Source organism: Otolemur garnettii, unplaced genomic scaffold, assembly GCF_000181295.1.
Source record: "Otolemur garnettii isolate 467f Iridium unplaced genomic scaffold, OtoGar3 scaffold00153, whole genome shotgun sequence".
Classification (NCBI taxonomy): Eukaryota; Metazoa; Chordata; class Mammalia; order Primates; family Galagidae; genus Otolemur; species Otolemur garnettii.
In genome coordinates, this window is record NW_003852548.1 from 3878296 (window position 1) to 3889614 (window position 11319).

Here is an 11319-nt window from a genome sequence, read left to right on the forward strand (position 1 = left end):
GGGATTCGAACCTGCCACCTTAGGTGTATGTGGCTGGCGCCTTAGCCACTTGAACCACAGGCGCCGAGCCACAAAAGCAAAGTCTTAAGTGCACATGGGACATATGCCAAGATAGACTATATCCTAAGTCATAAAATATGTCTTAACCAATGGAAAAAAAACAGAAATCACACAGTGTGTGTTCTTTGACCACAATGGAATTAAATTAGTAATCAATAATAAATTATAGTAAAATCTCCAAATACTTAGAAATAACATAATTATAAATAATCTATGGATCAAAGAAATTGGAAGCCACCTCAGAGGTCCTTCCGTGGGTGTATGGATAAAAAAACTGGTGGATCCACATGATAGAACACTATTGACTATAAGATAGTGTGAAAGAACATGAAAGACATTAATTACACTGACATTAATTACACCTATCTCAAAGGTTACATATTATATGTCATTTTTGAAAGGACAAATCTATAATGATGAAAATAGATCAGTGGTTAGAGGTAGCTGAGGCATGACTATAAAGAAATAGTATGAAGGAGATGCATGGGGCAGTGGAAACTGTTCTGTATCCTGATTGTGGTGGTTATGTGAATCTCTATGTGTGTTAAAATTCACTGAACTCTACACCAAAAAAAAAAAGGGCAATTTTTTTGTATGATACTTAAACAGAGTTAAAAATTTCAATTCTAAAAAAAAGATGGTGCTTCACTAGCCTATGGGATGGAGTTCAAATTAATTCACGTAGCTTACAGGGCCCACCCTAATGGTGCCTCCTCAATAACAGAGCTATTTCCCCTCATAAAGCCTAAGAATGTAGTTTTTTGTTTTTATTAAATCATAAACATGTACACTGATGCATTTATGGAGTTCAGTATACTGATTTGATATACAATGTGAAATGCTTACATTGAACTAAGTAACACATCCATTACAATTATACTCTTGTTTTTGTAGTTTTGAAATGTACCACTGCATCATGTACATTAGGTGAGGTCCCTGCAAATATCTCCCTCCTCCCAGCTTCCCCGCTTGCCTTCCCTCCCCTGTCTATCCTCTTCCCTTTTACTTTCTGGACTATAGTTATATTTTACCATTCATATGAATATGTAGGTGATTATATATTGATTTCATAGTAGTATTGAGTACATTGGATACTTTTTTCCCCTAGGAATGTAGTTTTTATGAGAGTAGACTGAAATGTGGTCCTGAAGGTCACACATATTTTAGCTCTAAATAAGACACTTGTATTAGAAAGTCAAGGATTTAGAAGACCTGAGTTCCCTAGTGTAGCATGTTTTAGGATCCTGGTTTAGTATGGTCTGAGTTGCCTGCCTATTAAATAATGAATGAGAGCTGGCTCTCCTGGGATCACTGTTAATATGGCAGAAATTAACATTTTTGATGCCCAGCCTAAGCAATTTTGCATCTAAACAGATATCTCTTTCCATCTCATACTCTTCTGATGGATAGAATGTGTGATATATGTATTGGGAGAACAGATTGTATTGTCAAAAGATTCTCAAGGTGCTTTGTGCATTTATTTAGCAATTTGGACTGTACTCCTTTATCCCACTTCATCTCCCCAGTAGCTAAGTCATTTCCTTGAGATCTATATCCTACAGAGAGTTGGCATCGAGAACAATTACAGTGTCAGGCATTTCCCCACAGGATCATCCTGACTTGCAGCTAGGATTTAGAACACTTTGTGGTAGCCCTTTTAGTCTTATGATCAACCCTGCTGGAGGTTCTTGGCTTGTGCTGCTGTCTTCCCTCCTCTGCCATCCCAATCTGCATGTGCTTGTTTAAAGCTTGGAGGACTACCCAAGCTCACCTCCTCCATCTTGGTCACCATTAATCTGCTCCCATGCTGAGGTAAATGATGAGACAATGGTATTGATTATGTTTATCCATTTATTAAAATATTTTAAGAAGCAATACATTGTTAATTTTGAGGACTGGTGTTCCATTTTAGGGGGAAGAGGAATAGGCACACTCTGTGGACCTTTTCTTCCTGCATTTCCTGTTACTCCATGACTATCCCAGGTTCCTTCCCCAACCAGCCCCTGGTCCTGCTGCTTATTTGCAGGGGCCTCTGAGGAAACAAAAATTACAGAACAGAAAACAACAGTGGATTACAGATTGGCAGACAGATAGACAAATGCAATTCCACAAATCATATACCCAGTCAAGGTCTCTTATAGGATAGCATGGTGCTAATGGGTTTGGTTGCTTTGGTATTAGTTTCTGCCTCTTGTGAAAGTAAAAGTATCCTACTTATGTTCTGAGGGAAGATGTTGTTGACGCCAGTGGTTTCTTTTGACCAACCTTTATTAAGTTGAAATCTCGTTTTTACTCTTCTCCTGCCCCATTGGACACTGCATGCACAAGGCCTTTGTGGAGAGGGGATGGATAACTATTGAACTGCTTTTGTATCAACATCAGAAGCAATTTGGTGGCATTTGAAATCTATTGGCTTTTTCCTTTCCCACTGTTATGGCCAGGAATTGCTCATTCAATTGATTCCTCAGAAACTGCTACCAAAGATGCAACCAAACCCCAGAGCTTTGGCCCTTAATGGCACTTGAACATAACTGAGATGGCTATTTGGTGTCTGGTCCTACCACCCAAGCAATTTCAGTACTGAAAGTAGTTAACATTGAAGTCCTAAATGGAGATTATGCTTCCAGGGGCTAAGGCAACTCCCTTGAGAGGAGGGATCACTTCTTGCTTTGTTTCCAAATGAGCACATGCAAGAACAGTTGCTTCGCAAGTAATCTTCCTTTGGGGGAAGCTATTGGTAACATAGCAATTTAGGAGGTAACTGAGCAATTTAGCAAGGCACATCTGTACCTGGGCCTTGCCTCTGTATATCAACTTTGCTCCATGAGCTGACTCTAGCCCCCAAACCTAGCAGTTTCATTCAATATCATCCTGACTCAGGTTTGTAGGACAAGGTGAGTGGAAGGGGTCCATATGGTACAACAGAGCAACAGCAGCATTACAGTATACAAAGACCTATAGCACTGCAGCAAAGTAAGTACAAGAGATGGGGTCCTATTACAGTTTACTATCAATAGTGGTAAAAATAATTACAAGACATAGCCAAGGTAAAGCTACCCTTTTCCAAGACTTCCTTCTATTTCTTTAAATTTGCTCATTTAGAAATTTTCCCTTGTATAAAAGTCTCTTCTGAGGAAAATGCAACTTGGTCCCAACTCTGTTGAGTGTGCAGACATTAATGCATACAACCATGGAGGAGCCAAGTCAGTTGGCAATGGTGACTTTGCTGATTTGATCTAATGCTTCCTCCTTGGAAGAAAGGGTAATGCAGAAAAAGTCAAAGATACAGCAACATGACACTCCCCACTCAAATACATACAATAAGTTAAGACATTTGAATGCATAAATAAGTTTTAAATCCATTCTGTCAGATTTTTCCATTGACTTTCTTTTCTAGTTGTAGAACTAGGACTTGTGTGTTTGGCACAGCAATCAGACATCTGGGGACTTTCCCCTTATTAGTATTTTTCTCCTCACCCCTGTAGAGGTGGAACACAGGTGGCTGGTTTAAGTGGATTGGGCTGGTGGAGTTTCAGAGTTGAGAACCAGTGCTTGAAGTTTGGATTGTGCACCTCGATGAACCAGCCATTGGACTGAGTCAGGTAACTGAGCACGCTAAATTTGTCTGAGTAGTGGGGAGAGGCCAGTTTTCTATTGACAAGCGGGAAGGGACACTTACCCAAAGGTATGAATTTTGAAGGTAGACTGGATGAACCAGAGAGAATCTCTCTGGACAGCAGGGTTTGATTAAATTTACCAGACTGGGAGTAGGCATTAAAAAAATGTGACTTATGATTTGGAGCAGTTTAGGCCTAGTTTATTTTCATGTGAAATTTGGAAGAACCATGGGGAAGCAGAGACTTTCATCTTCTATTTCTCCAGGCCCATATTTTTTTGGTCACTCTGAATACCCCTTTGTACTCGAGGAAAAGGGGCAAGATGAGAGACTTAAAGGTGATTTGGGGAATGACCAAGCAACCTGTCTGGAAGGTGCAGGCCAAGATGGAGCATGTGGGGGAAGGGCCTAGGCTATGATTTGATTGTCAGGTAGCTGCTACTTCAGGCATCTAAGTCACAGAGCTCAAGGCCTGGTTGTTCCATATAGTCTTTTTTTTTTTTTTTAGTTTTTGGCTGGGGTTGGGTTTAAACCCACCACCTCCAGTATATGGGGCCAGCGCCCTACTCCTTTTAGCCATAGGTGCCGCCTCTCCATATAGTCTTTTTATTGGGGAAAGGGAATAGCATAGGTCAGGGCAGCTGCTGATATAGAGTCTTGGACAAATAGAGCAAAAAGGCAGCATGCCAGCTTAGCCCCCTTCTCTAGGGCATTGGTGTTTTTGTTCCCCTTTTCATGGCCTGGCTCAGAATTTTAAGGGGGCATCAGAATCAGCTGGGCTATTAGTAGATCCCAGCCACCTCTTAAGACACTGAAAATGCACCAAAATATTAGAAGCTCCACCAAGAACTAGGGCAGTTGGTAGAGGTGTATGTGTGTATAAGGTAATGGGGGTGGGAAGGGATTCCTGGGTTAGCTCAATAAATTATAGGGTCACTTAGAGGTCGAGTTGTATTTTCAGTTCTTAAAAAATATATATATATATTTGTGTGTGTATATACAAATATACACACACATCTTTGTTTCTATACATAATCTATACTGCAGCACAGCAGCAAAACAGTTAAAAATCCAGCAATAATGCAGGCAAACACTCCATGGAGGCATGCAGGCTAGGATCAAGGCAGTAGGAGGGGAGCCTGTATGGTTGCCATGAGGGGTGAGTTCCAACCAATGGTCCCATTCAGCCACCAGAGCACCACCTAGACATGTACAAAGACATAAATGCACACATGGAAAAACAAAAGGTCTGCAGAGAGTGGTTAGCACATTTACAAGAAAAGATTTCACATTGTCATTTTAATAGGCTAGTGGACAAGCCCCCAGGATCTACTTCTTATTTTAGTAAACCAACTAGAAGAAATCTGAAGTTGCAAGTTGCAATTGGCAGGGATTGGGGAACACCACAACCAAGCCTGGCTGTCTGCCCCTTCTCTTCATCTCCCTGAGAGTCTTTCATTCCTTAGAATCAATACTTTCTCTTCCAGAGAAAACCATTTCCAAACTTCCTTAAGTAGTGACCCCCCTTGAATACTTCGTAGATCCCAGGCTATTCATACAGAGCTTATCCCAGTAAATACTATAGTTGCTCAAGATGCACAAGGAGAAGGAGAACTGAACAAGACAACTCGGAACAAGAATCTTTGGCCAATGAGAAAATGTAAACCTCTAAGAAGACCTAGTTGAGTCCAGGAAAAAATGTATTGGTATAAAGAATTGGAGGGTCTTTCTTGGTGGTGCTCATGTTTGTTCTGAAATCATTTAGTCTAGCCTGTATTGAGGTTTTGAGAGTTTTTTAGTAGAATTATAAATGTAAATTCTCCTTCTAAGCTTTCAAGGGCTACAATTGAGATCTTGATGATGTTGGAAGATCATCATCTTTTGCTTCATCTTCACGATTTTTGCGATGCCACAAACTCCCTTCAGGGAAAAAAAACAAGTAGAGAAATAATGAGTTTAGCACATTGCCAGATGCCGAAGTATATGAACCCCAAAGAGAGCAAAAAGTCTATAAGGATACAGACTAGCTTATTCTGAATCATCAGAGAAAACCAGCTGACACCACGTGAGCCAAAGACAAATAGGATGAATTCTCAGAACCTGATAACCTGTGGAACAGTTATCTACTCCATTTGAGTCTTCAGAAACACTCTCAAAACACCATAGTCTCCCAATTGCCAGAATTCTTAGGGACTATCAAACCATTTGGACAATATCTGAGAAATACAACTTGATCTAAGAGATTTTTCTCCTGACATTTATGCAAATTCTTAGTTCCTCAAAAACTGCTACCCTCTGTCCCTTTTTCCCCATGATCACTATTGGTATGTCTCTCAAGCTTCCAGACTGTCTAAGCCCAAAATTTAGTCGAGACCATGGACATCAAAATTGACACAACTGACAACTCTAAAAGAACCTTTTATTGAATCTCACTGACATAATACTTAGGACCAATTCTGAGGCAGGAAGGGACAGAACTAAAATTCAAACACTGAAACAGAAAATTTGCATTTCCAGGGACTTACTAAAACAGATAGGGATAAAGGGTTTAGATACGTCCTGGAACCTATTCCTGACACTTGGGAATGGGTCAAGCAGAAAAAAATCACTGCCTGCTTACATTTTTCCTTTTAGCTGTTTATATCACGGAGACCACACAGGTTCTCCCCCTATCATTGCCCATATCACTTTCAAGCTTGGCATTAGCTAAGGCTGGTTCCTTAGCTGGCATCCCCCTCCGTCACCGTCATGCTTGTGAATATTTCTCATGAGGGCTTTAAGTCCCTGGGTACTAGCCAGGCCCCTGGGGAAGTCTTCATGACCCCTACACCTGTTAGGAAGACTTACCTATAAAACCCTGGACTACTTGGCCTGTTTTAGGCTTGTCTTCCTCTTCTACCTTCTTCTTTCCCAATTTGGGGAACTTAATTTTCAACCTGAGGCTTCTACTGTCAGCATCTGAAGATTTTTCCTGGGAAACCACAGCAAGAACAAAGTCAGAATGTTAGTTGCCTAACATTCATAAATAATTCTAGAAGTCTGCCAACGTTTGAACCAATGTGGCTGCAGAAAGCAGGCAGATCTGCTCTCTATCCAGGTATGAAAACACCCCTACACGCTGGTCATATACCTTAAGAAGGCAATTGATCTTTATCAAGAGCCTACTCAGTGCTAGGTGCCTTGCTAGCATTAATGTTCATTTCATATATGTCTCAAGACAACCTTGCAAGGTGGCTATTATCATACCTATATTAGAAATGAGGAAGCAGAAGCTCAGAGAGGTTAAATGTCTCACCTGATGTCATGTCGCTAGGGATTAGAAAGTTGAAATTGCTAGGGTTGCTGCTAGCTCATATGGCTCTTCATGAATTAGAAAAAAACACCCCTTCCTTTAGACATGCAGTTTGGTGACCTAGTACTCACATCCTTGACCTAGTACCTTCTTATATGGAAGATTCTGCCTTCCAGGCCACCTTCCCTGTCTGAAATGCAGTTTCTCTAAACGTAGCTCCTAATTATAAATGTGAGATGTGTGTTCTCTGCTGTGCAGATCAGGCAGGCTCTGTAATTCTAGCTCAGTCTCCCAGTTTCTTACTCCTGCCAGAAAGTGTGCTTGTTTTACTACTGGTCTCAGTAAAACATAATTTTGAGGTTAACTTTGTTACCAGAAAATCCAGCCAAACACATTTCAAGAAGGTTTGTGATTATCTTCTTTTCAGGATTATTTATACATCTAATTGCCTCATTAAGAGAAGAGTATAAACCTGTCATCCTCTTCCTCCTGTTCTCTGATTCTACTGGAGCTATGCGCTCTGGCCTTCAGAGGTGCCAGTAAGAAACAGCCTCAAGGAAGAGCCCAGGACTTTCCCCTCAGCCAAAGCCTTGGAAAGCCCAGTGAGTAATTAACTCTTATTCTGCTTTTCCCCACCAAAGTGGGTCTGAATCTTCTGTGGCTTTAATGTGGGCAAGTTTGGTAGCAAGTAAATGAGCAGCATCTTCTTGGGTTTCTTTCAGTCCAGTATGACCTTCTTTAGAGCCTCACCTCTTCATCTCTATGGAGATATTGGAGCCCAGAAAAGAGACTATGGCCCAAGCCAGGCATATTCACATATCAATTGGGACCTCAGTGTATGGACTGTGTTTGTCTCATTTCTGTGAATATCCAGCCCATTTGCCTAGCTCAGGAACTCTGTGAGAGCTGAACTGGGCAATAATGAAAGAGGGAGCTGCAAGAGTTTGCTTCCTTTTCTACCTAACAGTATATTTTCCTTCCCCAGAGGGCTGCTAATCAAAAGCAGCAGGCCACAAAGGGCCTTTGGAAGTGCTTGGGACATCAGCAAAGGACATTAGAAAGTTTTCAGATCCTTTAAGACCTGAATTTGTATGCAGCTTTTTCTCTAAAAGGGTAGTCTGATTGTTGTACTGGTCTAAAAATTCCTGTATGGCTTGCTCACCTGCATATAACTAGTGTGTGAAAGCAGAAAAAAAGGTATATGATGAGTAGGGGGACCATAGATTCCAACAGGTTGAAATGAGTGATTCTGTGATGAGGAATTTTCAAGGAAAAAACCCTGTCAGACCATAAAGGGAGTAATTTGCCTAGTGATAGGTGGACATCTTTGGGTCATTTGACTTATGAAATAGAATTATTTTTCAATCTTGGGAAAACAGAATCGTTCAAAAATGACAGCATTCCTACAGCTATATTGTAGCCACCACTGCCAGGCTTGATTTTCTTTTAAGCTGGTAGGGGGAGGCTCTGAGAGAGCTTACTAATCTCCCAGAGGGGAAGAGATAGGAAACAGGAGGGTAGAGGTAATAACCACAAGTATAGCCTGGGCACCAACCATTTAGAACAGATGTTGGGTATAAACAACTGGAGTGAACATATTGGTATGACCAGATGTTGTTCAGTTCAGGCAGCAGGTACTGAGCAGGGAGGGGGAATTTGCAGGTAGGAGAACAACACAGAAATAAAACTATCTTGCTTATTCCTTCTTGATCATCTCTTGCTATAATGTGGGTCTTCTTTCTAGTTATTTTCCTATTGTAACCTAATTTTTCAATGAATTTTCTGCCTTGTTTTATAAATCTATGATGAGGAGATAGGGGAAGGAAGCTCTATTAAGCTGCAGCTGAAAGCTACCACTGGACCCCCTATTCTATATCAGTCACTGTGTCCTGGCTGACACTGGAAGGTTAAGCACTAAGAAAGACTCTCTCTTCCCCTTTATTTTTCAATCCCCAGCTCACTCACCTCTGGAACAAGGATCGGACACAGCCAGTAGATCTCAGATAGCTTTTCAAACTCCTTATTGATGGCATCCAGGGTGGTTTGTATTGTGGCCTCATCCTTCACATTTCTTAGCTGGTACAGACAGGGAAAAGAGTGAGTGTCAATGCCTAGCACCTTTGTAGATTCTTGCCCTCTCCCCTATTCCCAGTCCCTACTAGTGGCCAAGAGACCACAGGATGTCGACGTATATTTCCTTTGGCCTATAGCCAGCTCTTTTCTTTCTCAGTAGGGGGATTAGAAAACAACCAGATGGTGGGTATCTTTTGGGGTTTGGGCTTCGGCAAGCACAGAGGCCTTCTGACTAGTGTTAATTAACATTGAGTTCCACTGCTATCACTTAGGGTCCAGTACAAGGGTCATACTCTTGACATCAAGTCCCTGAAGACACCCCAGTGTATTCCTAAATAATAACTACCAAGTTTTGAGCACATACTATATGCCAGGCACTGTGCATACATAATTTCATTCAGTCTTCCAACTAACTTTATAATACCTTACAAGGCTATGTTCTCATTCCATAGGTGAGGAAACAGATTCAAAGAAGTTTAGTGCTCAAGATCACATGGCTAGACAGAACCCAGATCTGCTTAACTCTTTGGCCTGCCATCTATATAGCACTGTCCAGAAAGGACATGTGGGAAGTCACTGTAATTTAAAGGCTGTTTTTTGAAGCAAGGGAAAAGTTAGAGTGAGACCAGCATATCTTTTCCCATCCTGGAAAAGAGGGTCTGCCTCTCCAGGCTGTGCTTTAGTCCCTTGCTACTTACTCTTAATAATTAAGCAATGAGTTCTAGATGGCTTGAGTTACAGGTTCAGGAAACAAAGCTTAAGTGTTCCCTAGTTACCCCTACCACCCATAGGATGAACTCTGTATAGTCCATGGGAGACTTTTGGGACCATCTCTAATTCAGAAGAACCAAAATCTAGGCCAACAACACAAATGAGATAGTTCATATTCTAGTAAATTGTAAACTAAGAGAATAGATGCACACTGAGGCCACATAACCTGGCCTCACCTCTCCTCCTGGCACACACTCTATTTTTAATCTGACACTTACATGGCTTCTTGCTGTGCATAGGCCACTTACTGCTCCAGCCATAGGTTGAGCTGTGCGCCAGCTGTCACAAATGGGTGGCAGGTGAATGCGAGCGGGTGGGGCATAAGGTCATGGTCAATCAGGACAGGATATTGAGGGAGAAACAAGTCAGTACCAACAAATAATCTCTTTTGCTTTGCACCTAATGACCTAGGACAACCAACAGTGGCCCAGATGCACAGGGCATAGGTATGCCAAGAAAGGGGAGTGAGTGTTACTGTGTGGAATTTACTTTATAAATCTACATCCCTTTGCTAACGTGGAGCTTCTTACTGCTCTCCTTCAAGGGGAAGAATAACAACTGAATGGAACAAGCATTGTTTCCATCCCACCTCTATAACACTCTTTCTAGAGATGCCTGGTTATTCTTTGCTGCTGTCTGCCTCCTGGATTCATTTGGATGTGTATATATGTTGTGGGGTCCTCACCAGGTCCTATGGGGTGGGAGCTTTCTCAAGTGTGGTATGTGCTTAAGCTGGGTTGTTGGCTGGCACGAACCAATTTTCAGGCCACAGCCTCAAGAAAGCCTGAGTGGCAACAAGAGACTAAACTCTCATACTTTCTGTTAGAAGGCCGTTGAACTCTCCCTATATATAGAAGCTACTTCTGTTGCTGTTGTCTAAGGCTGAAAGACTTTAGCTTGGGGCTCAGATGCTGGGATAGCCTGGCCTGATTGCCTTAGCTACTCTGCCTCCTGTGCAGTATGCCAATTAAATGTGCAAATGAAAAGAGGAAATGGATGCACTTCTTGCAATATCAACTCAGAAACCCCTCTTCAAATAAGCCTTAATTAGATGAGAGACAAGCAAAGCACCTGCCTCTAGGCTTCAGCAGCCAGCCGCATGATTAGTCACCTCACCAGAACACACTCACCAAATGTGCCTAGGGGCTTAGCATTCTGGAAACATGCAACTAGTCTTGTGGGTCAAAAATGGAGCCTCAGTCTGTTCTCCCTAACATGAATGAAAAATACTGTCTAGCAACCTGCTACTATATGCTAGGCACTGATAGGCACTTTATAGTTTGTTTAATCCTCACAAAATAAGGAAAGGTAGGGAGTAATTCTTTTCTTATTTATGGAAACTAAGACCCAGAGAGGTGATGTTACTTCATGTGGCTAGTATTATGGGTTGAATTATGTCTTCCCTAAAAGATGCATGTTGAAGTTCTAATCCCCAGGACCTTAGTTTCCACTATTTGGAAATAGTGTCATTAGATGTAATTAGTTTTTGAGGTTATAGTGGACAGGG

At 41.6% G+C, this 11319-nt stretch overlaps 1 protein-coding gene across 1 annotated transcript in view; it reads right to left on the reverse strand.

Annotated features, from left to right (window-relative positions):
* Window positions 1–5516: 5516 nt before the first annotated feature.
* The window catches only part of DGKK (diacylglycerol kinase kappa), a 123514-nt gene continuing 117711 nt past the window's right edge, over window positions 5517–11319 (reverse strand). Inside the window, exons 26-28 of the mRNA XM_003799668.2 lie at window positions 8934–9044; window positions 6520–6647; window positions 5517–5592 (exon numbers count right to left, since the gene is read on the reverse strand). Of these exons, the coding sequence (XP_003799716.1) occupies window positions 5517–5592; window positions 6520–6647; window positions 8934–9044 (315 nt within the window). The remainder of the gene's footprint in view (window positions 5593–6519; window positions 6648–8933; window positions 9045–11319) is intronic.